This window comes from Panthera pardus, unplaced genomic scaffold (assembly GCF_024362965.1).
Source record: "Panthera pardus isolate Hobbes unplaced genomic scaffold, ASM2436296v1 HiC_scaffold_12, whole genome shotgun sequence".
NCBI classification, from domain to species: Eukaryota; Metazoa; Chordata; class Mammalia; order Carnivora; family Felidae; genus Panthera; species Panthera pardus.
Window position 1 is genome coordinate 4398815 of NW_026526677.1, and position 27477 is coordinate 4426291.

At 65.1% G+C, this 27477-nt stretch overlaps 1 protein-coding gene across 5 annotated transcripts; it reads right to left on the reverse strand.

Moving 5' to 3' along the window:
- Positions 1 to 418: 418 nt before the first annotated feature.
- TPCN2 (two pore segment channel 2) lies at positions 419 to 27477 on the reverse strand. 5 transcript variants are annotated; one of them, XM_053899348.1, is made up of 25 exons: positions 27303 to 27475; positions 24415 to 24479; positions 23631 to 23707; positions 23107 to 23284; positions 21684 to 21800; positions 18076 to 18182; positions 17456 to 17528; positions 16344 to 16443; positions 15332 to 15397; positions 14595 to 14659; positions 14019 to 14119; positions 13342 to 13423; positions 13034 to 13120; positions 12166 to 12285; positions 11967 to 12026; positions 9742 to 9870; positions 8886 to 8935; positions 7470 to 7569; positions 4899 to 4970; positions 3518 to 3591; positions 2881 to 2962; positions 2709 to 2791; positions 2247 to 2328; positions 1852 to 1946; positions 419 to 1234 (listed from the first exon to the last, which is right to left on the reverse strand). In XM_053899348.1, exons 1-25 carry the CDS (start codon positions 27406 to 27408, stop codon positions 1156 to 1158), a joined length of 2250 nt encoding a protein of 749 aa, XP_053755323.1. In that variant the 5' UTR covers positions 27409 to 27475; the 3' UTR covers positions 419 to 1155. The 5 variants fall into 5 exon arrangements, 3 of the variants coding, with proteins under 3 accessions (XP_053755323.1, XP_053755322.1, XP_053755324.1); XM_053899347.1 differs by having other exon boundaries at positions 16344 to 16446; XR_008421072.1 differs by lacking the exons at positions 419 to 1234; positions 1852 to 1946; positions 8886 to 8935 and adding an exon at positions 6850 to 6924 and having other exon boundaries at positions 2297 to 2328; positions 16344 to 16446; positions 27303 to 27476.

Sequence of the window (27477 nt, forward strand, 5' to 3'; positions counted from 1 at the left end):
TTCCAGGATTCCAATCCTGGTTGACACAGACCTGCAGGGGCTCCCGGCAAGCACTCGAGTTGGCCCTTGAAATGAGAAAACCCTTGACGGTTTTCCTGGACGTACGGTGGCTCAAGAGGCAATATGGCCCGTCACACATTACTCGCTTCTCCCCCCTGTGCCACACGCCCTGCAGACACATAAAGTACGGCTACCATTGGGGCACCTGGGGGCCCAGTCAGGTGAGCGTCAGCTCTTGGTTTCGGCCCAGGTCATGACCTCACGGTTCGTGGGATCGAGCCCTGCGTTGTGCTCCGTGCTGACGGCGTGGAGCCTGCCTGGGATTCTCTCTTCTCTCCCTCTGCCTCTCCCCCACTCACTCGTACATGCTTTCTCTCTCACTCTCAAGATAAACTCAGAGGAAAAAATGCAGAGCCACTGGCTTACACATGCCTTTATGCAAGTTAGAAAGAGGTACCTGTCACCCTGGGGAGACATTCCAGTGCCTGGACACACCCTCGCAGCCAGGTTTACAGTGCACAACCTAAACAACCTTACCTGGCCACCCTGCTCCAGAGAGGCAGGATTGGAGTTGTGTCCACATAAGAATGACGACCTCACTCTTCGCCAGGATAAAAACTACGGGCATTCTGACCCGTAAAGAAATCTGTCCAATCAATACTCATGGGAGCCATAAAACAATAAAACCCTTAAGATTCTCTTCCCCTAAAACCACCCAAACTGAATGCCCTGGAGAGCTGCCGGTTGGCCCGTGCAGGCCCCAGGCGGGCCCGTGGTCCCTGAAGGCCACCGGCAGCGAAGGCACCACGGAAATCGCAGGGCCCACGAGGAAGGCCACTGCCTCCTGCTTTCCCGACGGTCTCAGAGGTCCTGGGGAGTCACCCTCCACCCGGGTGTAGAAAAGTCAAAGTCTCACTGCAGCAGCCGACCACAGAAAGCGGCCGGGCGCGGAGCCCAAGGCGCCGCGAGGAAAAGCCGCTGGTAGGTGGTGGTTCCGCCGGGCAGCGAACGGGGCCCTGCTCTCCGCTCCCGCCTCGCGTGGGTGGAGAATTCCGGCCACGCAAAGGCTCTCCTCCCGGGCTGCTGCCTCGACGGGCGTCCGTCTCGAGGCCACACGGCCACCTGCCGCCCGTGCCAGGACGGCGCACCTGGGGGTCACCTGCACAGCCGCAAGTGCGGGTGACAGCTCAGCCTCTCCAGCAGCTCGTCCTCCGTGGGCTCCTCCAGGACGTCCCTGTGGAGTCGGGGGGAGGGAAAGACGTGTGGGGAGCTCCGGAGAGTGACCCGGGTGCCTCCAGAAGAGCATGAGCACGACTCGGAGAGGCCCTGCTCCCCGCTCAGGAATCTTCAGACCCGTGCACAGCTTGGGGAGGACCGGGGACACGAGGACGGGCTTCCACGTGTGGGATGTGAGCACGGGGCTGAAAGCCCGGGAGGACGCCCCGCACACGCTCACGGGGGCGGGGGGAGGGGTCGCCCCCGCCGGCCTGTCCCTGGGAGACCGCCGCCTTCCTGTGCCGGCAGAGGGTGGCTTCCACCGTGGGGAAGGGCGGGCAAGGACTCCTAGGGCCACCTGCCTCCACCCGCCAGGAGAATCGCTGGGAGACTAAGGGAAGCTGAGCCTGTCGCCTTACACGCCCACCAGACAACAGTACAGAGCCCACGGCCCCGGCAGCAGGAGCAGAGGAAGCCCACGCCCTCGTCCCGGCTCGGAAGTCGGTGGGAGGGAGGCAAGGGACCGGGGGCTCGTGGGGAGACCGTCACAGAGGACGCCCGCCTGCCGGCCACCTCCCGGCCTCTCCCCCTCCCCGCCCACAAGCCAAGCAGACGCCCCCTTCCTCATCCACACACCTGAACAGGAGATCCACAGTCACCTGACAGCACGTATCTGGGTCCCCAGCAAGGGACTGCAGGTGAGCGCGGCGGTCCCACTTGTGGAGGAAATTCTGGGGAGCAGGCGGGGGGAGAGGGGGCCCAGTGGGTGTGCGTCCCACACGAACCGGCCTTTTCCCCTCCAGCGTCGGCCAGGCGTCCACGGCAGGGAGCGGAGCTCGCCCCGACGCTGGGATCCAGGGCCCAGCGAGGCCACCGGCTCCTGCAGGAGCCAGACGCCCGATGGCCACCCCCAGCCCACCCGGCGGCCGAGAACCCCCACACATCAGGGGTCGAGGGCATTCCAAGGGGCTCCCGGCAGCCAGGGCGAGCAGCGTCAGGCCCCAAGGGCAGGACGGAGCCTCGGCTGATACCTCCAGAATCAGAGCCAGAAACAGGTTGACCCAGATGACAGATGACACCAGCCACCACAACACGAAGTACATCTTCGACCACCTGTGGAGGAGGAAGGCCATGGGGGCCACCGTGAGCCACCCAGGCCACACGCGCACGCGGGGGGCACCGCGCACCTGACGGCGCGTAAGCAGCGGCTCTCCGCGAGTCCTGCCGCTAACTCTGTGGCGCCACCAGTCCTGTTTTCGCGGAAGCGGTCAACGAATCGCCCGGGCAGCACGGCCGGCAAGCGATTCGGTTGGGATTCGAACCCGTGACCCTCCGCTGGGGCCGTCTGAGCCCCCCAGGCTCCAGGCTCTCCTCCCCTCAGCCTGCCCCCAGGGCTCCCAGCAGCCTGAGGAGCCTCACCCCTCGGCGGTCCCCAGGATTGGCGAGCCCAGGGTCGCACGGCACAGTTACGCGGCGGGGGCGGGGTCACTCACGGGCCCGAGAAGCGCCGATAGGCGTCCAGAAACACCTGCCAGTTGTTCACCACCATCACGTTCCACAGAGTGATCAGGGCGGCCTGCGGGGACGCACACACGGGCTCCAGGAGGGCAGAAGAAGGGGGTCGGGAGGGCAGGGGTCCCGCGGAGCAGGGCGTGCGGGGCTCACCGCGAAGTCATCAAAGTTGTTGGCCCAGTACTCCAGCTGCTCGAAGCTTCCGCAGGGCGCCGAGCTGTTGTCGGGGGCCAGGCTGCAGGGACACGACAAGCTGGGTCAGGGGTGGGGACAGGGACACGGACGCGGGGGCCCCGGCACTGCCTCAGCCCCTGCACGCCTGGAACCGGTCTGGGCCCGAGAAGGTAGAGACAGAAATGCCCCCATCTCCGGAGGTGCCGCGAGGACGGCCAGGGGCCGAGAGCCGCAGACAAACAGGGCAAACAGAGCCTCCCAGACGGCCGGCTCTAGGTCTGGCCCCGCGCTCCGCTCCACCAGGGCATGGCCTGGCCTGAAGCTCCCAAGTGGGGCACAGGGGTGGGGCCGCTGCGCTGAGCAGGCTTCAGACACGCTCTCAGTGCAGAGTCTGGGTGAGGGAGGGGAGGGGGAGAGGGGAGGGGAGGGGGAGAGGGGAGGGGAGGGGGAGAGGGGAAGGGAGGGGGAGGGGTGTGGGAGGAGAGGAGGTGGGGAGGCAAAGGAACGAGGACCAGGAGGCCCGCCCCCGCACCGCCATCCAGGCTCACGCTCCTCCCCACCCCCAGACTCCGCACCCCGAGACGCACTCCCTTTGGCACCTTCAGGCCCCACTCACCTGCCGTTTCCAGGCGCCACGACGACACCTCGGAACAGGCTGATGCCCAGGATGGCAAAGACGTAGTACACGACCTGGGGAGGCGGGGCCGGGCCCGGTCAATGCCACTGGCACACGGACCCACAGGGCCGGGCTGAGCGTGTGAAGGCCACCTGCCAGCAGACTCCCAGCCCTGCCCCCAGCCCCCAGCCATGGGTACGGCCGGCCTCCCCCAGGAGCACCAGGACTTCTCCTCCCGGGCACCCTCTCCTGGCCACCAACCTGCCCCCCAGTGAAGGAGCAAGGAGCCACCACCACCAGGGGAGCCACAAAGATGAACTGGGGGCCCAGGGGAAAGACTGAGGCAGCCGAGTCGAAGCAAGGCTGTCCGCCTCTTCTCTGGGACAGGTGTGGCAGGAAAGAGGTAAGAAGGACCCCTACTCTGGGCTCCACTGGAGGCAGACGCCAGTCCTAAGGGAAGGGGGCCCCAGGGGAGAGGTCCCCAAGGGGGGGGCAGGTAGGAACCGGCCAGGTTTCTCCAGGAGGTGATGAGGTCTAAGGAGCACCACCCAGCAGGCTCGTGCCACAGAGGGACGAGGCCACCAGCGGCCCGACCCATCCCCACCTGTCCCCAACGAGCCCAGCAGGAGAAGGAAGGGGCACACAGCCCAGCCTAACCCAGTCCCTTCTGGGCCTCCGTCCCCACTGCTGGGCTTCGTGCCGAGAGCAGCCTTAGGTGTCCCCCCTGCCCACCGGGGCGGGACCACAAGGCAGAGCCAGCAGCACCACGGCCGACATGGCTGGGGGCTCCCGAGATCCCTCTCAGCAAGGAGGGAGGACTAAACCCCATCTGGGGTCTCTGGGGCTGCAGGGACCCCTAGTGCCTCTCATACTTTTAAAATCAGTGTCTCGGGGGCACCTGGGTGGCTCAGTCGGTTAAGCACCTGACTCTCGATTTGGGCCAAGGTCACGATCTCGCGGTTCATGAGACCAAAGCCCCACGTGGGGCTCTGCGCTCACAGCACCAACGGCTGCTTGGGATGTTCGGTCTCCCCGACCGCCTTCTCTCTCTCTCAAAATAAGCAAACTTTTAAAAAAAGAAAAAAAGAAAAGGACACCAGTGTCTCAATGCGGCCCGCGATCCGAGAAACGGGAGGGATTCCAAGCGGCCGACGGGATCTCTGGCACAGAGAGGGAGCGCGGTCGGGCAGCCCTCCCCGCAGACCAGCCCTGAGGTCCGCCCTCTGCACTGGCAGGAGGCGACGCGGCTTCCCGGCCCGGACACACGGCCACCTCACCCAGGGCCCCCCTTCCTCCGGAGGGGCCGGCCGGCCCCGCGCTCACCCGGGCCTCCGGCCGAGCTCAGGCTCACCCCCACCCCCACGCCCACAGCCACACTCACCACCAGGATCCCGCCGAAGGCCCGCATGTTTTTGATCAGGTCCAGGATTGTACTGGCCACCAAGGCCATCAGCTGAGGACGAGAAGAAGGCACGGCCCTGCTCTCTCTGGCCCCACTGAGGTGAGGCCGACCCTGCCCGCCACCCAGACCCTGGCCCGGAGAGGCAGGACGCGACCAGTGGACGACCAACCTACCCACCTGCACACACGCACACAACTGCATGCACACGCACACCCCTACACGCACAGCTGGACAGACGTCCCACAGCCGCCCATAAACACCCGCACACGCGGATACATCCACGCCCGCCACACACACTCATACTCAGAGACGCCCGCCCAGATACGCCCACGTGCCCCCCACCGACGCCGCCAGCCCCCCAGACGCAGCTGGGTCTCGATCCCGAGTCCTCTGGCGAAGCCACGGCACACGGGGGCTCAGATCACACTGCCCAGCGACCCACTGAGGCTGGGTTGGCCGCTCCTCTCTGATCTGGAGGCTCCACACAAGCACAGGCCCACGGTGGCCAGGTCAGCCCCAGGGACCAGGTCTGAGAAACGTCAGCCCCAGGGACCAAGTCTGAGAAACGTCAGCCCCAGGGACCAGGTCTGACAAAGGTCGGCCCCAGGGTCCAGGTCTGAGAAAGGTCGGCCCCAGGGACCAGGTCTGACAAAGGTCGGCCCCAGGGTCCAGGTCTGAGAAAGGTCGGCCCCAGGGTCCAGGTCTGAGAAGGGTCAGCCCCAGGGACCAGGGCTGAGAAAGGTCGGCCCCAGAGACCAGGTCCAAGAAAGGTCGGCCCCAGGGACCAGGGCTGAGAAAGGTCGGCCCCAGGGACCAGGTCTGACAAAGGTCGGCCCCAGGGTCCAGGTCTGAGAAAGGTCGGCCCCTGGGACCAGGGCTGAGAAAGGTCGGCCCCAGGGTCCAGGTCTGACAAAGGTCGGCCCCAGGGTCCAGGTCTGAGAAGGGTCGGCCCCAGGGACCAGGGCTGAGAAAGGTCGGCCCCAGAGACCAGGTCTGAGAAAGGTCGGCCCCAGGGACCAGGGCTGAGAAAGGTCAGCCCCAGGGACCAGGTCTGAGAAAGGTCAGCCCCTGGGACCAGGGCTGAGAAAGGTCAGCCCCTGGGACCAGGGCTGAGAAAGGTCGGCCCCAGGATCCAGGTCTGAGAAAGGTCGGCCCCTGGGACCAGGGCTGAGAAAGGTCGGCCCCAGGGTCCAGGTCTGAGAAAGGTCGGCCCCAGGGTCCAGGGCTGACAAAGGTCGGCCCCAGGGTCCAGGGCTGACAAAGGTCAGCCCCAGGGACCAGGTCTGAGAAAGGTCGGCCCCAGGGTCCAGGGCTGACAAAGGGACCTCCGGAGACGCACCAGGCTCCCCACCCACAGAGGGCTGCTCCCCTCACATGCAAGCCTGAGCCCCAGGGAAGAGCTCTCCAAATAGTTCATTTTCCCCACGTGATGCGTTAGGTCCTAACGCTGGATGCTACACGACAGAAAGCACCGTGTGTGTGTGTGTGTGTGTGTGTGTGTGTGTGTGTACAAGCGATTAAGCGTGGCTACCGTGCTACACGTGCACGACGCGTGCGGTTACACGCATGGGTGTGTTACCGCGTGTGGTCACCGTGTGCTTGCACGGGCGTGTCAGCACGGGAATATGTAATGAGATGCGCGGTGTAGTTACGAGCACGTGTGTGATCACGCGCACGCAGGGGACCGCGTGTGCACACGCGTCCCCCACGCACGTGGGCGGCGGCCCCCAGCTGCACCCAGGGCCCCAGGCCCCCTTCGGATGGGAAACTCTGCTTGGAAACAGGCAGCCCCAGAAGGGACAGGTGCACGGCGAGGCAGAAGGAAGAGACGAGCTCAGGGGGAGGGACTCGGACACGTGGAAAGGGGGTGACGTCCTTGGATTCTTCTCTCCCAAAAAGTTCTTAGGAAAGCAGGAGGAGCAAAGTCTACCTCTGTGCCGGGTGGGCGCTGGGCCTAGATCCCCTGCTCGCCCGGCTCCCCTCCCCTCAAGGCTGGTGTCCCTCCCTGTGGGCACGTTAAGAGAAAACGAGGCTCGTAGATGTCACGAGCCACCGGGTTCCCGCATCGGGGTCCCAGAGACTAGCACCCCAGCCAACCCCACGCCTGCACTGGGGGTCCTGGAGGGGAGTACCCTGGCCCGTCCCGCCTTCACCCCTCATTACTGGAAGCCACTGAGAGCCCACGCCCACGGCCTTCTAGAAACCTCAGGACGCCTGGGAACACGCGGGTTCCAAGAGCTCCAGACCCTGCCCCTCACCAGCGCCAGGGGCCCCAAAGAGCCCAAAGCTACCGCCGCAGACGCCACGGTGCCCCACACGGGTCCACCTGCGCTGGCCTCCCTCTCCTCATGCATAAAAGCAGGGCTGGAACTGCCCCCGGCATCACCCGGCTGCAGTGCAGGGCTGGGGACACGCCCCAGGGAGACCAAGGGGACGACGGTCCTGCTCTCGGTCCCTCCCTGCCCAGGCTCACCCACTCCCCAGAGCAAGGCCACAGCGGGGGCAGTAAGGCAGGGTGGCGGGAGGTGAGGGCGTCAGGCACGCACGTACCTTCATGCTGGGGATGATGCGCAGGAAGCGGAACACGATGAACATGTTCACCAGCCGGGCCATGTCCCACAGCGACAGCAGGCCCAGCATCTCTGGCTTCCTGGAGAGACACACAGGAGACGGTCGGGAGGGCCCCGAGACGTCGGCGACAGGAAGACCGGGAGGCGTGTGTTCAGACACAGAGAAACAGAGACGCAGAGAGCAACGGGGCGGGGGGCGCGGGGGAGGGGGGCCCCGTCTTGGCACACGCTGAGCCCGGACTGCCCACACCTGCCGGCCCAGGACAGCACGGGTCAAGGCACAGCCCCTCACGCTGTGTGCCCAGCCATCGCACCCCGGTCTCACACGACAGACACTCAGGTTCCGGAGGCCGGAACACTCCAACTCTGGTCCCAGCCCGAGTGGAAGAGACGTGGTCCCTGAGCCGGTCCCGTCCCTCTCCGCTGACCCCTAACCACCCTCCTATTGCCACCCCTCCCTCTGACCTCGTCCCCTGTCCCTATCACCGACCCTGTCTCCTGACACCATCCCCGTCCTGACTCTGCCCTCTCCTGTGATGCCATCCTGCGGCCTGACCCCCTAGGTGTCCCTCGGAGCTTACTGTGCTCTTGTCAACTCGAAACTCATGCTCACGCAAAATGTTCCCCTGCGATTCTCGGACAAAAGCAGGTTTTCACTGCGCTTGAGAAACCAGGCGGCCTGAGCTCCTGCCAGGCCTCGGCTCACCACCACGGACAGCACCAGCCCCAGCCCCACCCATGTCCCCCACGAAAGCCCTTCCTAGCTGGCCCTGGGGCAGCTAAGCCGAGTCGCCGGCACTTCCGGGCCACTCCACTGGCAGACAAGCAGCCCCCGAGACACTGAGAGGGCGGGGCCGGCACAGGCCCCGGCTGGGGCAGCTGTGTTCTGGGCAACGCAACCCAACGGCCACCTCAAGCCACACTTCGAGGCGCTCTGGGGCCCCCTGGCCAGACAGCCACACTGCTATGCGGCCAGAACCAGGGTGGGTGGGGCTCCAACAGCCCTGGGGATTCAGCAGCCCCCCGCTTCCGCCATCCAACAGGGTGGCGCTCAGAGCAGGAGGTGACAAGCCAAGGTCACACGGCTCCCAGCCGCACGCCCCGCCCTGGTGCCGGGGCTGAGCCCACTGCCCGCTAGCGGCTTGTCACAGCTCTGGGAACCCTATCCATCTGACGGCGAGTTAGCCCATGTCACAGCATCCCCAAGAGCAAAGAGAGACCTGCTCCACAGTCCTACGGGCCAAGTTCCGAGCCACCTGCTTCCCTAACACTCGGGCCATGGGCCCTGGAGCAGCCCGAGCAGACAGGCCAGGGCGCCTGGGCACGGGCCACCCACCCCTGGGGCCTACAGGGTGCTGGTTGCTGTAGCCTCCCTCGGTTCTCTCCAGTCACATACCAGCCTGGGTGTGGGAATCGGTACACAGCCAAGGTTGAGATCTCCAAAACCTTTAATCACAAAAGAAGAGAAGGCATCGCTACAGCAACCTAACCTAGGGGGCTTTCAAACGAGTTCTAAAGCTCGTGTCTGACATGCTCCCCCTCAAACGGGGCTTTGGGGGGGAATTCAGAGCTCCGTCCTTGTCCCCATGGGTTGGTTCCAAACATGGGACTTCCTGCGGCCGAGAAACACACTCTAGTCTCAGGAGGCGGTGGCCTATCCACAGGGAGGGCGGGACACCGGAAAGGCTGGAGGAGCCCGGGTCAAGGACAGACCGGAGGCCCGGCTCTCAGACCGTCCTTGTTCCTGTCCCAAGGAGCCCGCACCTCCGATCAAAGACGAACAGATGTCGGACCAATATGGCTGCCACGATGCACACATCACGCGTGACCCTCCACTCCCACAGGCTCTAGGGAAAGGGTGCCTGACCCCCGCGGCCCCTCCTGCCACCCACATCAAGGCCCCACTGTCCTTAGTGTCTGTGGCCGGGGCCGGCTCAGAGGGCGGGGACAGTGAGTTCCTCTGCCCCCCCCCCCCCCCACCCCCGGCAGGGGTCGGGCAGCCTGCCCGGTGACACTCAAGTGCAGCGGAAACCCCGCCTCCCGCAGGCCCCCGCTGGCCGCCCCCCCCCCCCCGCCCCCAAGCAGCGCACGGGGGCGAAAGCCGGCCCTTTGCCCCTGCAGGCCGGAGCGCGGCTCCCTGTGGCCCTCAGCGCCCGAGGGACGCCCCGGGACGGGACACGGCACAGAGCCAGACGCAGAGAGCACACCGCCCGCCCGGAGAGGCCAGCGGCCCGGCGCGTCTCAGACTTTACCAGCAGGACGACGGTGAGGAGCCCGTCAAATACGTTGCTGGAGTAGGACAGGTACCCCCGCAGGCCCAGGGCGAACGCCTTGAGCAGCAGCTCTAGCACGTAGTACAGGATGAAGACGCAGTTGAGAATCTGCAAAAGGGACACAGCTGCCTCGCGCCCGGCCCGCGCCACCCACCCTCCACTCGCCTCCCCTCTGGCCTCTCGGGGCCGCCCTTGCCACGCGCCCGCCGCTCACACCCGGGGCATCTCCAGCACCCCAACTTCCTGCCCCACACCCTCCCCTCAGGTGGGCTGGAACCCCACGCCGGCTTCCAGAACTCGCACGTCTGCGGCCCTACGTCTCCCGACCCCACATCCTCTCTGTGCCCGCAAGGCCGGGGTCACACTCCCCCCCACCACCACCCCCCGAGCCTGCGCCCCCGGCTGTCTCTGCCCTGGCGCCTCCGGTCCAACCTCCAGGGGACCTCTAACAACTCCCGTGGGCAGCGCCCTCCCGGCCTCCGCGGGTGTGTCTGAGACGCTCTTCGCATTGAACATGGCCTCAGGCTACTGGGTCCCGGTCCGGTCCATGTTTGAAGCCAGGAAGTAAGACACGGGAGTCCCGAGGGTGGGGAGGCGTGGTGAGCGCCGCGGTCACCCCACCTAGGTGTCCAGTCTAAATGCCACATTCCTAGGGCACCTGGGTGGCTCAGTCGGTTGGGCGACTGACTTCGGCTCAGGTCATGATCTCACAGTTTGTGAGTTCGAGCCCCACACTGGGCTCTGTGCTGACGGCTCAGAGCCTGGAGCCTGCTTCGGATTCTGTGTCTCCCCTCTCTCTGCCCCTCCCCTGCTCATGCTCTGTGTCTCTCAATAAATAAACGTTAAAATTAAAAAAAAAAAAAATTCCATATTCCTAGTGCTGCCTCGCTCACCCGTGAAGAGATGCTGTCAGACCCCATCTGACCAGAAATCTCTCATAAAGCTAACCAGGCTGACTCTAGTGCTGAACAATTACCGTTACAAGAGAGAAAATACGGGGCACCTGGGTGGCTCAGTCGGTTAAGCGTCTGACTCTTGATTTCAGCTCAGATCATGATCCCAGGGCTCAGGTCGTGGGATCGAATCCTGCGTCAGGATCCCCTCTCTCCCTCTCTCTCTCTCTCCCTCCCCCTCCACCCCACTCCCCTTCTCGAGCCAGTGTGCTCTCTCTTTTAAAAAAAGAAAAAAGGGAGGGGCGCCTGGGTGGCTCAGTCGGTTGAGCGCCCGACTTCAGCTCAGGTCACGATCTCGCGGTCCGTGAGTTCGAGCCCCGCGTCGGGCTCTGGGCTGATGGCCCAGAGCCTGGAGCCTGCTTCCGGTTCTGTGTCTCCCTCTCTCTCTGCCCCTCCCCCGTTCATGCTCTGTCTCTCTCTGTCTCAAAAATGAATAAATGTTAAAAAAAAAAAAAAATTTAAAAAAAAAAAAAAAAAGAAAAAAGGGAGAAAACATAGATCAGGTGTATCCAATTTGACTTTTGTCAGGAATGAAACCAGCCACCTCTGGAATGTGTCATTCACGAGGAGGAGACTAAACCTTTCTGGGGTCATCCAGGAAAAAAATACAACAGAAAGAAGAAAGAAGAAAATCTGATCTTCCTGAAGTGCAAAATGCAGGAATTTCAAGCGTCAGGTCAGAAAAGCCGTTGTTTCGATTTTGAAACTAGGATACGTTTTGCTCCACATCTAACACACAGGACACAATCTGTCCTGGCACATTAAACCAGATAAGTCAAACAGCTTCCTACGTAATTAGAGAAGACGTAGTCGTTTGCGTCCATTTTAACATCTTTCACGACGCCGTGAAAACACCCGCTTTGTTAAGAGTTCTGGCGTTAGGTACCGTGGGGGCGTGGCTGCTACTTTGCCTAACATCCAACGTGGGAAAATTGTTTTTAAATTCCTAGAGAGTTTGATGAGAGCACATAACATTCAGAAAGGAGCTCACGGTTCCAAAAAGGGCTGAGAACCAGCCACGGAGAAGCTCAAATCCCAGGGCCAGACAAGGCGGCAAGACGGGGGCGGCCCCACCCGCTGCCTTGCCCCCCACCCCCGCCCCCCGGCCTCGCCCGGGCCAGCACCCCTCCTCTGGGGGCGCCCTGCGACGGGCGGAGCCGCTCTGCAGCAGGAGGGCCCCGGGGCAGGGAGGCCGTGCACACTCACTCCCTCTGGCCGCTGTCACCCCGGCCGCACGGCCCCAGAGCTCACCCCGAGGACGAAGTCATCACGGTCCCGGGGCAGCACGTCGGCATCGAACACCAAGAACACCTGCGGAGCCAGAGCGGGAGGCGGCTCGCCGGCCGGGCCCTGCAGAGACCTCGGGCAGGGGGCCGGGAGGAGGGGCAGGGGCAGGGGTGGCGGGCACGAGGTGCCTCCCACGTCCACACGAGGGCAAGGGCACACTCACAGAAATGGACACGAGGTTCCCAAGGGCGATGAGGTTCCCCAGGTAGTCAAAATAGCGGTGGCTGAAGAGGAACTGAGCGCTCCGCAGGAAGGGAGACCGGTACTCGGGCAGCGGCGGGCGCTGGGGAGGGAACACGCGTGTGCTCAAACACACGTGCCTACGGGGGGCACGTGCCCGCACCCCCTTATTCTGGGATTCGACTTTTCCTACCTTCTCTCTCGTCCCAGTCTATCCAGCCTGAGAAAATAATCTCAAACACGAAAACAGGTGCACAAAGACGTTCATCCGAGCAGTCTTTGAACACCAAAAGAGAGGCAGAGAGAGCCTAAACGGTCACTAAGCGGCTTAAGTAAACCACGAGGGACTATCCGGGGGGGACCCTGAACACACGCCAGGTGTTTACCAGACAAAGTGTTCTGTGAATAAATGTACGTAAATTACACGCCAATAACTGACACGGGACAGTCTTCTGGACACAGTGCTGAGCTGGATGCCAAGGCCCGTCTGGGGACTTGACAAATCAGGGTCAAGGACAAAGGACAAATGCTTTGGACAAACTCAGGAAGCTCCAGAGAAGGACACACAGGAAGTAGGTAAGAGTCTGTCATGGAGACAGGGGAACCCATCCAGAAGGTTCCCCTGAGTCAGGCTTGGCCCAGGCCAGTCCCTGTGGTCTGCGAATTGCATCAGGTTAACAAAACCTCCTCGGTTTCCAAGAGCCCAGCAATCTCTGTTCCCGTTCCCCATCCTCGGGGCCAGAATCCCTGGCACTGACGCCAAGGGTCACCCGGGTGATCAATGCCAACACGCACCGTAAACTTCCCCGTTCACCCCGGGTGGCCTGGCCCCAAGCAGGTGGCTCAGTTACCTCTTTAATCACCCTTTTGTCAAACTCATTGAAGAGCTTCTGAAACTCCTCGGCCGACAGAAGGTCGCCACCGTAGGAACGCACCTTCTACAAAGGACAGAAACACAGGTCAGCAGGGGTCAGCTGGGCCCAGGGGAGGAAGGGCCCAGGACAGGAGGGTGCGCCGGGCCCAGCCCCCACCGGCCCCCGGGCCCCGGCCGATCTGAAATGACGCCCTGTGCGGAAGCGGGGTTGCTGGCCGACGTGACCTCCAGGGGGACCCCAGATCACAGACCGAGGAGGGCAAGGGGAAGAGGGGACTCCGATACCTCCATGATGACCGGTTTCTGGTGGCTGTCCAGCTGGACTCTCTGAAGCACCTGCAGGAAGTCCTGGGGGTCCACCCCGACCCTGGGAAGAAAGACACCGCGCCCCAGTGAGCCCGGCCAGCACAGCGCACCCGGCGCCCGCCCCTCTGGCCTGGGCCGTGCGCGTGCGACCGAGCCGCCCTGGGCGATGACACGGGCCTCCGTGAAAGAGCCGACCACAGGCCCTCCGACGTCCTGTCGTCTAAAATCCCCACAGACACTACTGTTGCGCCCCCGAGAGGAGCGCGCTGGCCCTCGGAAGCGGCAGGCGGTACGACAGCAGCACCACGGCTAACGAGCCGTCTGAGCCGGAGCCTTCCACACCGACACCACCTCCAGACCAGGTCCCGCTGGTTCGGGCGCCCGAGCACAGGGGCGCGGGAAGGGCGCAGTCGGGGGAGAGGGCCAAAGCGCCTCGGCCCCTGCCGGCCCAGGGTCTCCGGGGCTCACGAGGACGACCCCGCGGCACCAGAGAGGCAGAGTCCTCAGGATGCCCGGGCCCCAGCCCGCAGGGGGCTGGGCAGAGCGGTGCCCGGGAAAGGCCCCACGGAGCACGCCACCCCTGAGGCGTTCCCTCCCGGCAGCAGGCGCCCCCACTTCCTCGGGGAGAAGGGGCTCCCGGGAGCCCCGGCACTCACCCTCGAGGGTGGGCTTCTCCCCGTCTGCTCATGGAGGAGAGGACCTCGTAGGCGGCCCGGGCCCCCAGCCGCCTCCGGAACAGCGAGGTCTGGAAGGACTTCTGCAAGCCAGGACGATGGCTCTGAGTGGCGGGGCCGGGCCTCTCCCGGCCGCACACCCCCTCCTGTGCAGCGGCCTCTGGGGGCACCCACCCGCCCGCGGCTGGGTGAGGCCCTCGCCCCCTCGGGCCCCAGGGGCATGGCCAGACCCCTCCCGGCCTGCGGAATTCACGCAGACGTGCTTTTCCGCTCTGCGCGCCTGGGGCCCCCAGCTCTCACACACACGGTGGGCTCGGGCCGCCTGCCCTGGGAGGGGCGACCTCGAGGCCTCCCTCTAGAAGCGGCCTGGGCAGCAAGGATGTGCCACGGCTCCCGCTTCCCCACGGGAGGCGGCGCGGAGACCAGCGGGGGCCGCCACCCCACCCCCGGCCAGCCACCCTCACTGCGGGGACTGCCTGGCCGGTCAGCTCGGTCGCGCCCCGCTTGGCCTCCAGGGGCAGCTGCTCAGGCGGGAACAGGGACAGCGGCCCGGCTCACCATCAGGTAGCCCCGGAACTGGTTGTAGATGATGGCCGTCAGCAGGTTCATCAGAAACAAGCTTCCTTCGAGTGGGAAAAGCCACAGTCATCGGGCAGAGTCTGGAGGGAGCACCCTGGGGGCCCAGGGCCAGGCCGGCATCCAGGGGCACAGAGGGGACATGGGCACAGCAACCCCCCGGGGGGGGGCGGCAAGAAGGGCAGGGACGGTCACAGAGCAGGGCGTGCTCGTGGTTCCCGTCAGGTGCCCGGGGCACACCAGTCACCCCACACGTAGCCTTGTCCTCATCCAATGAACACGCAAGACACCAGGCCTGCCCAGCCACGGGCACAGGGGCCATCGGTAGTCACAGACCAAAGACCACGAGATGGTCACACTGAGAAGCCACGAGGTTGGAGGGCACATGAGGGGAGGTCATGGGGTTGGGATGGCACACTGGGGTGAAGTCATGGGGTCGGGAGGGCACATGCGGGGAGGTCATGGGGTCAGGAGGGCACACTGGGATGAAGTCATGGGGTCGGGAGGGCACACTGGGGTGAAGTCATGGAGTCAGGAGGGCGCATGGGGGGAGGTCATGGGGTCAGGAGGGCACACTGGGATGAAGTCATGGGGTCAGGAGGGCGCATGGGGGGAGGCCATGGGGTCGGGAGGGCACACTCGCACCTGAGCATTCGCGATCTTGCCACTGGGGGCAGAATCTTGCCCCCAGTGACCCCTGCAGACCCACCGGAACTTACCTATCAGGGTGAAGACTATGAAGAAGAAGGCATAGGCCCGGTTCTTGGAGTACGCAGGAGTCATCACTGGGAGAAAGAAAGCGGAGGGACTGAACCCTGCTCCCACCTCAGCGTCCCGTCCGACCCCCTCACGGCCCCACGCCGTCTGCCTCCCAGAGGAGAGAAGGGCTCGGCGGGGAGACCCAGGAGGCCTTCTGGTCCAATGCCGACCCCCGGCTCTGCCGGCACACCCTCGGAACGGAGGGCTCACTACTTCTCGAGGCTGCTCCTCCCTTCCGCTGAGATCTGCTCCCCTGTCCACTCCCCGCAGACCGGAAGGTCAGCTCTCCCTCGGGTGACTCGCTAGGACTCATGGGACGCGTGGGCACAACACTCGGGGTCCCGCCGCACAGCTCTCCCTGGGTGTGGAAGCCGGGGGCTGCCCTCCCGGGAAGGTCTCTGTGATGGGGGGGGGATCACCCCCGCGCCCAAGACCAAAGTCACCAGCCAGGGGACCAGGCCACGGCCAAGCCCTGGAGGCCTACAGCACCCCACCCTGGCCGTACCGCTCGCCCAGACAGAGAGGCCCCGGCAGCAACCCCAAACGTGAGCAGCCACAGCCACCTGAGACCCAGGGCCGGGCCCGGGGGGCAACAGGGAAAGTGGTCAGGCCTCAGAGAGGAGGCCACCGGGGGCCCCGCCAGACACACCAACTCATGCGTTCTTAGCTTCCCGGTGAAGTCAGGAGCCAGGGGAAAGACAAGGCGAAGGGAACAGACGCAAAGGGAGGAAGCGAGCACAGGAGACGGGGAAAAACGGAAGAAAAAGGAAAAAGGCAGGAAGGAGGAGAGAAAAGACGAACAGGGAAAGAAAACCAAGGAGGCGAGCGAGGGAGAGAAGCCAGTGTCATCCTCCCCCGCGCGATAAAAAGGCCTTCGGCACCCCCCGCGGCCCGGAGCCCGGCTCTGCGGCCCAGCAACAACCAAAGCTGCCCCACCCCCACCCCCGGGGCCTCTCCCCACTCCTCACACACCGTCAGGGTTGTTGGCGGTGGTCAACAGCACCAGGAGGGAGGTCAGGGCCTCCGGCAGGTTGCGAAAGTACGTCAGCCTCTCCCGGTCCTGCCCGTCGTCCTGCTGAGAGCGAACGTGACAGCTCTGAGGCGCCGTCGGGCCTCTGCCCCAGCAGCCACTGTGAGGCCAGCATCCCCTGACCCGCCATGTCCCCATCACTTCCCAGCAGGCTCTGCACTCACAGACAGGACCTCAGTCGCGGCCTCTGGGCCCAAGAGCCAGTGTTCAGGGAGGCCCCGCACCCACAGGGACACCGGCCACCAAAGAGGGTCTGCTGGGAACCATGGTGAAAAGCTCTCAGCCGCCCTGGCCGAGACACACGCAGACACAGCACACACGACCACACAACCACATGGACGGACACACACACACACACACACACACACACACACACACACGCGGCAGCTCCAGCTCTCCCGGAGTCAGAAAGGACAGTTTTCAGTCCCCCCTCACGGACAGCACAGCCTGAACCCCCAAATACCACAAGTTCAATGAAAACCGGCCTTGGCTGACCATCGGCCACATTCCCAGGACAGATGCAGGACAGCTCCAGGCCTGAGGACAGCAGCCCTGGCCAGGACATGAGGAAGGACACGCTGGACCACAGATGCACGGGGCGGGGGGACCGGGGCGACAGGTGGGAGACACCTCCACACAGCAACAAGCCACCGGGGGCCAAGGAGCAGGGAGGAGCTGGAAGAAGGGGACAGGGGCGGGGGGGGGGGGGGGGGGAGGGCAAAAGCCCACAGCTGGAGAAGAGGAAGTGGGGACAGGCAGGTGCCGTGAGAGGGACAGTGGTGCAGTCCATCCCGAGGGCCCCAAGTGCCAGAATGAGGGGGCCTCCGTCTAACAGGGTGCAAAGAAAGCCGGGTGAGTGACGGGGCAGGGAGGGGAGACGGAAGGAGGGCCACCAGGCAGACCAGCCCTGAACCCGCGAGGCAGGGGGCACCCGGGGGCCCCATCAGGGGTGCACGGAAGACCGGCCACGTGGAGAGACCCCGGAGCCTGGGTGGGCCGACCCTGTCCACCCAAACCCCAAGGCCCCGGGCCGGGTCAGAGCGGAGCGCCGTACCTTCTCGCCTGTGAAGAGAAGCATCCCGAGCATGGTGAAGACGCACAGGTGCAGTGCCAGCAGCAGCACGACACTGGGGAGGCGGGGGCGGGCGCTCAGCACGGGACACACACCCCACGCACCCCACGCGCCCAAGCGGACAAGGGACTAGGGACAGCCGACCCGACCGCACGGGGAGCTCCCTGCCCCGACAGAGCCCGCCGTGCACTCAGCTACTGGTCCCGCCCTAAGGGAGCCCTCTTTCCCTGGCAGGGACGATCAGTGACCCCAAAAGCATTTCCTGGGGGTCCAAGGACCTCCCATCTCCCAGAGGGGAAGGCCACGTCCAGCCATCTGGGCTGGAACGTGAGGGGTCACCCATGTGAGCCACTGGGGGAGGGGACGGAGACAGAACTGGGGGAGGCACGGGAAGAGAGCGGGCAGGGAGGGGTCACGGCCACAGCGGGGCAGAAGGGAGCACCCGCAGGGCTCTGCAGCTATCAGGCAGGGGCACAAGGCCACCAAGGGGCTGCCGGGAGGCCGCGAACACCCGCCCACCGGCCTCCCCAGGCCGCAGTCCCGGCGCCCCTTGGTGCCGGCACAGCAGGGAGCAGGAGACCCCGCCCGCCCGGCGAGCCCACCTGGCCATTTCCGGCAGCGACGACCTGATACACTTGAGCGTCTTCTTCATCATGGAGGAGTTTTGCATCAAGAAGAAGGGGCGAAAGAGCCTGCGAATCCGCAGGGGCTGAAAGACGGCAGGAAGGGGCCCCCGTTTCCACCCAGGCCGGAGGCAGAAGGCCGAAGAGCCCCGGGCCCCGCTCACGCCCCTGCCCCCGCCCCTCCTGCCCCCACCTCGGGCTCCACACCCTCCTCCTCACACCCCTGCCAAGGGGCCCCTGCGATCAGAGCACCCAGGGGCCGCTCCCCGCGCCCCACCCCCCCACGGTCCTCGGGACCCCCCGGCCTTCTCGAGGGCTTCCCTCAGGCGCCCCTTCTCCCTCACCTGCTACCAAGACACCACATGTCCCGACACCTTCACTCGCAACACAACCCTCGCCCCCCCACTCACCCCTCCACCCGCCCCCGCGTGTCCCCGCTCCCGACCCAGCCGGTCCTGCTGTCCGGTGACCTCCAGGCCTGAGTCTGCCCAGTGCTTCGGGCCATCTCCCGGGGCCTGACCCGAGTGCTGGCGCCCAGGGCCCCTCCTGCCCTCTGAGGCCTCGCACTCCGGCGAGCTCATCAGGCCTCTTGGTTTTCAGGCTCACGGTGATGATTGTCCCTCCACGTCCACCCGCCCCTCCCAGCTCTCAGCTCCAGACTCTGGGCCCCCTGGGCTTCTCGTCTCAGAAGCACAGCTAGGTCAGCCCCAGGCCCTACGGACTGCCCGGAGGCCCACTCTGGCCCGCCCAGGGCCCGCCCCTCGCCGCCCCACTGGCTGCGGCCTTGGCCCCATCTCTGCTCAGCGGGAGGGTGGTGCCTGAGCCTCCTGTCCCGATGCGAACGCCACCTGCTCCTGCACCACACCCAAGTGCTCTGGAATCCTGCCGCGCACCCGGTGTCTCTCGCGACCGAATGAGCTCCCTCCAGCACAGGGCAGACCCTCCAGATCGTCTGCACCACAGGTGATCCCAAGGCCTGACTCAACCTCCCTCGGCTACTCGCACCCTCGGAAGGGGCCCAGCTCCCGGCACAGGACCGAGAAAGGACGCTCAGGATGCTCAGGGCCACGCCCCCAGCCCTGCCCCGTGGGCTGAGGAACCAGCGTCCCCAGCTCGCCCATGATCCGCTCGCTGCCCCTGGAAGGAACCTTGTCTCAGGGCCCGTATCCCGAATCTTCCAGCCATCCCTCTAGGCCAGGCAGGGGCTGAAGGTCCTGCTGGCACCCGCACCCGGGGTCTTGGACCCTCACCAATAATCAGACACGGGACAGGGTGTGGCTTCTCCCCGGGTGTAGTGACCCGACCTGCCAAGGGCCCTCCTGACACAGGGAGCCACGTCAGGTCGTGGACCCGGAGACATGTGGCCTTGATGAAGGATGGGAAGGTTCATCCACAAGACTCAACCCTGATTAGACGCCAGCCTAGGGCCAGGGTGGGGTGCCCCTGGGAGGCCCACACAGAATCACAGCTCACCACTGATCTGCAGATACCTAGTCCCCCGTGAGAAAGAGGCACGGCAGAGTCGTGACCATGGCCTATCTGGTCACCGGTAGACCACGAGGGCTGTGACCCTCCTGGCCACAAAGTAGAAATGGACGTGAGAGACTAGGCCGGAGTGGGTGGGATGCCCCTGGTTCTCCTTCCCGCCCTCCCCGCCCTGGTGCCTGTGTGAGTTATGACTGGCCAGCTGGCCACAGGGAGAAACCTGGGGCCTGGTTTCTGGACGGTTCTGGGTGATGGGCTGACTCTACCCAGTGGACCACGTGTGGCATTACAGCCTCAATTGGGAGAATCCCCCCCCCCGAGACGGTACTGAAGGGAAAGCTTTGCGGCAAGCGGGGTCCGCCCCGTCTGTACTGGGAAAGGTAACGATTCCTGGGATCAGGGCACGGAAAGAACAGGCCAGACCACAGGGGATGGGGTCCAGGAAGCGCATGTGTGGATGGGCAGAGTGAACACCCACAAGACACAGAAGGACGCGTCCTGTAATGTGCAAGCCTCTCCCCCCAGGGCACCACTGAAGCTCTGCCCTCCAGAAGCAGAGCCCGGTTCAATTCGGCTCACCCAGCCCGATGCGGCCCCCTGGCAGGGGGTGGGTGACTGCGATGTGCCCCTTCCCCAGGCACTGGACAGACAGGCGTGCGGGCTGGGGCTCTGCCTGGGGCCACCCAGGGGCTACCCTCTGAGCTTCAGGGGCCCACGCTGCTTCAGGGCAGCCCCACAGCCCCCACTGGCCTCACGATGGCCCTCACTCTGAAGTGCCTGGCCCGCGGGAGGGCCCAACGGCCCTAGGCAGGCTCAGTGACCCCAGCTGTGGGGCACAGCCCTCTGTGGGACCAGAAGGCGCATCAGAGGCTCTGAGCACCAGGATGTGACAGAAACAGCAACTCCTCCCCCCGACCCCACGACTCAGTGTCCTGCTGCTCTGGGGAGGGCGGGGCGGGCGGCGCTCCACCAGGGACACACGTAAGAATTCATGCAAAGCAGGGTGCCGTGCCAGCATGGGTGCCCATCTGCCAAGGACAGCCCGGGAGTGGAGGCCTGGGTCCCCATTTGAGGGGAAGCGCCCCGAGTTGCTGAGGAGCTGGCCGAGGCAAGGGCCGTGGGACGCAGAGGGAGAGGAACTTGTAAGGAGCAGTGAGGGCCCCACCGATAACAAAGCGAGGTCTGAGCTGTGCTCGGTCTTCCTGGCCTGTTGCGCAGATGTGGGTTCGTAAGCTAACGAGGCTCTTTCCTGCTAGGAAGTGGGAGGCGGGCCCTGCGCCCTCCCCTTGGCGCCCTCCCCTTGTCTGCCCTGCAGCTCTCTCTCTCGGCAACGGCTCCCCGCTTACTTCCGCCAGCGAGGGCGTGGACAGAGGCTGGGACGCCGGAGGGGCAGACGGACGGCTCCCTGCTGTCCCCTTGCTGTCCCTAGGGCAGGTGCCCACGCCCTGGGGCTGCCAGCCGGCCCTGCCTGCGGCACTCCCAGAACCAAGCAGTCTCCGCAGGGGCACTGGTGATCTGCACCCCTCCAGACGCCAGGGGCGGGGCGCCAGCTCTGGGGGCCTGTCCCCTGAGCTTCCTGCAGTTCCGTGTCCCTCGGGGCCCCGTTCTGCTTTGTCGGTTACTCGACACCCGTTTAAGCCCCTATGTAAACTCTCTTGGCTAAAGCACCCGATGGGCTTGTGTCCCCGACGGGCCCTGAGGGACACGGATGTCCCCACACCCACTTTCCCTGCTTCTCCTCTATCCAATCACGGGGCAGAGCATCCAGGTGGGGGGGGGGGGGGGGGGATGGTGCAGCCAGAGAGGTTTGGGGACCGGTGGCCGATGTGGGCCTTCTTACCGCAGGCCCCACAGAGCTCTGGGCGCGAGGCCCTGGACGGTGCTTTCCTGGGGGACCCAGGCGGGCGAGAAATTCAGCTGACAAGTAGGGAGGCAGGAATTAGCAGTCCCTGTGCCCTCCCCAGGCCTCAGGATGGGCCTTCTTCTACAGGACGGGACAAGGCCAGTGGCTGACCGAAATGCTAGGAGGGTGGGAAGAGACAGGCAGCGGACGGGCCACCCAGAGCTCCCTGCTCCCGCCTCGGAGCCACCGCACCACCTACCTCCTGGCAAAGCAGACTCAGCGACACGATCCAGTCTGCGAAAGACACGACCAGCACTGCGAGGTAGGCCAGCAGCCAGGGGTTCTTCCGGAACTGGGCCCATCCAACCAGATAGCTCTGCAAGAGAGGCGGTGGGTGAGCGGGCGAGCAGGCAGCCCCACAGACACCAGCCCTGCGGCCGGTTGAGGCCGTGGACGCGCAGGGGTGAGGCCGGGGCGCCTGGAGCAGAGATCCCCGCCCAGCCCGCCGGTGACCTCGGGCACTTTAACCCCTCTGGCCCGCCGCCTCATCGGTCCTGCCCGTCCCGGCCGCCAGTCTGGCTTGTGCACAGAAACCACTCTGGAAAAGAGCCGTTCTGGAAAAGGGGCAACGGCACTCGTGGTCCGCTTCTGGTTAGGGCCGGCCCGCACCCAGAACCGTCTAGACCAGGTCTTCCTCGGGGGCCCGCTGGCCAGGTATCAACAGCCCCACCGGCAGCAGGGGCATCCAGAGGTCACGCTGCGCAGACAAAAACGTACGCTCGCTATCTTTCGAGACTCCCCAACCGTCCCAACCGTTCGGAAGACGCTAATGAGAACCGCTCCCCAGTTTCAGTTCCAGTCTGAAAACCCTCAAACCCATAAACACATCGTGGGCTAAAAAAGAAACAATGTGAAGCGGTCCGGGCCCTCGGTCCCCCCCCGGCCCCCAGCGCCAGCAGCAGGGGCCCGAAGCCACCCCCCACAGCAGGACAGCCCGGCAGGCACCAGACCAAGGCCCTGCGGGGCTCTGGGGACAGTCTGCCGCACTACCCGGGGCTCCGTGGCCAGCTGCGTATGCTCGGCTGGGCCTGTGGCGCTGGGATCACTACCGTTCGACCAAAGTAACAGGACGTGTGACCCACAGGAAGATCTCCGGGCCCTCCACGTCGTGCTGGGAAGCCGCTACGGCTCTGAACCCCCGACGTGGCTCAGAAGTTCACATGAGGAAGGCCGGACCCACCTCCAGCTTCCCGAAGGGCTCGGGTCAGAGTCGGACAAATGGCCGCGCGGCAGCTGGTCCTTTTCCAGCCCACACCCACCTCCTCCCGTGTTCCTCCCCTCTTGGGGGCGGGAGGGCGGCCCACGAGCGAGACCACCGGTCCTCTCTTGTTCCGTCGGGGTCTCTCCTCACAGGCACTGCCAGACCCTGGGCCGCTCCCGGAGGCCCCGCGAGGCCGTGCACCCGGCAGGCCCGAACCCAGACTCGGCTTAGTCCAGAGAGAGAAGAGCTGACGGGGTCTCTTGTCCTCCAACCAACCCAGGCCTTTTGCTCACAGGGGGAAGGTGCAGTCAGAGGAAAAAGGCAGCCAGCTCCGGGAGCGTAAAGATTAATCCGGAGGGCAGCACGCAGGGTGGGAGGGCACCGGTCCCCGCGCTCTGGCACCTGATGGCGCCCGGCTCACCTTCACAGACACGTCGGCCACAAAGACCAGCAGGCAGAGCGCCTCGACGCTCTCGGTGAGGCCACAGGGCGGGTCCCAGGGGGCCGAGCGGAAGCGGACGTCCGCGGTGCTAGTGAGCGAGGAAGGGGTCTCGATAAAAGCCAAAAGCAGGATCAAGAAGATGGTGAGGCTCAACGTCCTGAGAAAAGAACCAGAACTAATTGAAACGCACGAGCCAGCGAGGCTCTGGGCCGCAAAGCACATCGGCCGGCAGAGTGCCGGGCAGGACAGCAGGCTACCCTCGGTGGCTTCCAGAAGCAGAGCCCCCGCCTCGCGGTCTGTGCCCACTCTGGAGCGGTCAGCTGACGGTGCCCAGGCCAAAACTCAGTGGCATGGCTGGACCTCATCACCAGGAGGGCCCCGCTTTCCGTGGGCTGGGCCCCGTGGCAAGGAGACATGGGAGGGGGAGCCCGCCTGGACCCTGAGGCCGGCCTCCCCCCACCCAGCCAGGCCGCGGGCACCCCGCGCGCCGTGCCCCTTCTCACCACTGGCAGGTGTTGGAGTAATACAGTCGGTAAAGCCACATCGACCTGGCGTCCATGCGGTGGTTAATGGAGCGGTACTGGAGGTGAAAGGCGCACGGGAGAGCATGAGCGGGGGCCCCTTCGGAGCCACGCGGCACGGCCAGCCCCGTGCAGGGCCCCCGCTGACCCCTCGATGGGCCCTAGGCGGGGACACAGGCCGTGGACCGGAGTCCCCTCGATCGCACACGTGGAAAAAGGGCTCTCTCGTGGCCCAGCAGGGGCACGTTAGCAGGCAGACTCAGAACACCCTGGGCATCCACTGCCCCGCGTGGATACCTGTTTCTAAGTGCACAGCTGTGCCCTCTGCCTGCCTGTGACGCTGTCCCCTCTGCTGTGCAAGGCCCTACAACGGTGCCGCTCTCCAGGATGCCCCCCACCTGGCACACTGCTCCCTTCCATATTCTATTTCCCGAATTGAGCCTCAATAGCATTTTCCAGCAGGGGATGGTCTGGCCATCTTGGAGCATCTTTCCCAAGACCTGGACAGGCCCTCAGTAGGTGGTAACTCAACGAAACGAGTGTTTCCAGGGTTCAAAAGAGCACCCAGTGCCTCACCTGGAGGGAGGACTCCAGGCGAGCCGTGCCCAAAGTGCCCGTTATCACGGTAATCGTGGCCACACGGTCCAGCGACCGAGGCCCTGGCCCCAGGACGGCGAGGAGGGGCCCATCGGGGCAGCCGTCACCCAGTCCCCACAAAACCTAGAGACGGGCCCAGGCCCAGCCACTGGGAACGGGTGCCACCCACCTGGATGGCATCTTCGATGAAGACGGCAGCCTGGTCAAAGCAGAGATCCTGCCTGGACGCAGCACCTGCAGGCAGAAACAACACATCAGGTGACGTGGGGGATCACGTGGCACTCACCTGCTACAGGGCCACTGAGCTCAAGGAGAGAACTTGGAGGCATTCTTTTCTAAGGCTCTGGAATGACCGGCCTTTCGCCCTGCCGCGAGTTTGCACACAGGAGAGCCCCAGACCTGGGCTGGCACAGGGAGGACTGTGCGGCCCGTCACTACCCTTCTGCCGCCTTCACCCACCAGCAACTTGGGGCCTCAGGGCCCAGGAGGATGGATGGAGCCTCCGTTGTCCCCAGGAAGGCTCCCGACTACAAGGGGCCTTGAAGTCAGGCGGCTTGAAGCCATCCCAGCACCCTTGTCCCCTGCCCACCAAGGAGCCATAAGCTGCAAACGAGATCAGTCCCTGCAGCCTTGGGTTCTGTCCACTGATCGTGGGGCAAGGGCCACCTCTGTGGCTTTGGTGCAGAAGCTGTTGCTGGACACAAAGGGAGAAGGCAGGCATGAGGAGCCGTGGTTCGCAGCAACGGAGGAACCTCACGGCCCGGCGCCCAGGAGAGAGGGTGCAGCCCAGGCAGCCCGGGCCCCGGGGGCGGGGAGAAGAGCCCGCACGTAGACCCAGCAGCTCCCGGATCAGGGAAATGACACGGCAGCGGTTCCTGTTGAAGATTCTATTTTCACACGTGGCCCCTTTGGGCCAGCAGCTTCTGAAAACTACCCTTAACCGGTACAGGGAACACACAGACATGTGCACAGCTCTAGAGCAGAGGTACCAAAGCCAGAAGCGGAGCAGGCCACAGAGAGCAGAGGACAGCAAGGGCTCAAACGCTGCTCCCACATCAGCCCTGGACCAGCCTCTCTGCCTCTGCCCCAAGCCCCCCCGCCCCCCACCATCCCCACCATCCAGTCTAAGCCCCCTCTCCTGTTCCAGGCTCCACCCTGCACTGCCTGCCTGGGACCCCGACCAGCTCCCTGATGACCCTGGGCAAGCCCCCGCACCTCTATGCCTCAGTTTCCCCTCACAGGTCAGATGCGACGGGACGGCTGTGCCGACTCAATGGGCTGCTGTAGCTACTAGGTGTTATTCGAAAAGCCCCTTCCGTATCACGACAATCCCTCGCCCTCTGACTTTTCCATAGCCGGGGGGGGGGGGGGGGGGGGGGGCGCCCCGACCAGGAACAAGAAAACAGCCACCCTCTCCCTGCAGCCCGTGAGGTGAGGCTGGGTCAGAAGGACCCGACCGCAGGGTCTGTGGGGCAGCACAGTCCCCGGACCCCGGTTGGCAGGACGAACCCCACCTAGGAGCCCCGCTAGGGAGCCGGGAGGTGACCAGCCGTTCTCGGTCCCCCCTGCCCCCGGGGCCAACAGCCTAGCCGGGGAGACTCAGAACACAGAGCGTCCCCTCACGCTCTCGGGAAGCCTCATCGAGGCATGGCGTCGGGACAGAGAGCCCTCTCTCATGGTCCACGCCGCCTGGCCCCGGCTCCTAGCTTACAATGCAGGTCTGAGCGGCCTGCCGTCCACTCTGCCAAGACTAGGCAGGACCTGCACAATCAGGCCCAGAATGGCCATCAGCACCGACTGCCCCATCTCCGCCACCTGGCCGGGCCCCGTGCAGAGGGCGTTCCCAGCAATCTCTCCGAATCGTCACAACGCCCCTCAGGTCAGCTCCTCCGACTCCCTCCCTTTTACTGAATCTTAGAGAGGTTAGGCAACCTGCCAAGGTCACACAGCCAGAAGTGGCAGCACGAGAAAGACACTCCGACCTCCAGACACAAAGTCTGCACCACCACCACCACCCCCCCCCGACACCCAAATGCCGCCACGTCCTATGTCCCTTGTCCAGGGATCCGTGCTGGATGGAGACCTTTCCTGGGGGACAGCCTCTGAGATGGGCAGGCAGGTGGCCGCCTCGGCCTCCGGTTTTCTTGTCTGGGGTCAGGCACCCATCCCCCCAGTCCACGGATGGGCGCACACCACAGGCCCCTCCTGGACCCAGGAAGAAAGTTAAGTCCGGAAAAGGAAAGTGGCCCTGGAAGGAGCACCCAGCTCGGCACTCGCAACAGATCCCAGGGCTGACCTTGGACAGGTCCGGGATACTCTCCAGGCCGGGCCTCGGTTTTCTTCTCCTGCAAGATGAGGCTGAGGCCCTTCCCAACCCCCCGGGTGTCTGCCAGAGACCGCTGGACTCCACCCTCCCGCCCTCCTCGGGATTCAGCAATTTCTCTGCCGTAAACAGGAAGGACAGGAGGGAGCTGCAGAGGGCAAAGGGAGGAAGCTTCCTCCCTGGCCGGGGTGGGGGGTGAAGCTTCCTCCCTGGCCGGGGTGAAGGGGGACCAGCCCCTGGGGAGCCTCCGGGCACCCGGAATGAGAGGGCAGACTGAAAGGACTCCTAAGTCTACTCCCAGCGGGGTTCGAATCCCTCCTCAGCCACCTCCCCGCTGGGTGACCCGGAGCATGGGCACGCCCCTCTCCGTGCCTCAGTTTCCCCCACAATAACCGGGAGGAAAACGGAAGTGCTGCTTCCTAGGAGTCACCAAGGCGATCCGCGAGGCGCGGGTCCACCCGAGACGCATCGAGGGGGCTGCACGGCGCTGGCTGCCCCAGGCTGGCCGAGGCCGGCTGGTCGGAGGCAGGGCGCGACCCTGCAGCGCTTGGCCGACTCCGCACCCGCGCCAGTGCCCGGGTCCGCAGAGCGGCTCCCCTGGCGCCCAGCGCCCGCTCGGACCCCGGCCCGGGGAGGGGGGGGCGCGACGGCAGCGGATGGCGCGGGGCCGGGGCGGGGGGGGGGACCCACGCGCCACCCCCGCGGCCCGCTCCCCTCGCCACGCCGCCGCTCACCAGGCCCAACGCGGACGCCGCGGGAGCCGGCCGAGCCCGCCGGGCGGCCACTGCCGCCCCGGGCCCGGCTCAGAAGGGGCTCCGACTCCTCCCGTGGCTCCTCCATGGGGTCGCCGCGCGCCGCCGGACCTTCACTGGAGCGCAGAACTCCGCGCGCGAGCTCCACTGCGCAGGC

Coding starts and splice junctions, on each gene's coding strand:
- TPCN2 (XM_053899347.1), bottom strand. CDS start 27,408: ATGGAGGAGCCACGGGAGGAGTCGGAGCCCCTTCTGAGCCGGGCCCGG. Junction 23,285..23,630: donor TACTCCAACACCTGCCAGTG/GTGAGAAGGGGC, acceptor TTCTTTTCTCAG/GACGTTGAGCCTCACCATCT. Junction 2,963..3,517: donor GTGGCGCCTGGAAACGGCAG/GTGAGTGGGGCC, acceptor GTGTCCCTGCAG/CCTGGCCCCCGACAACAGCT.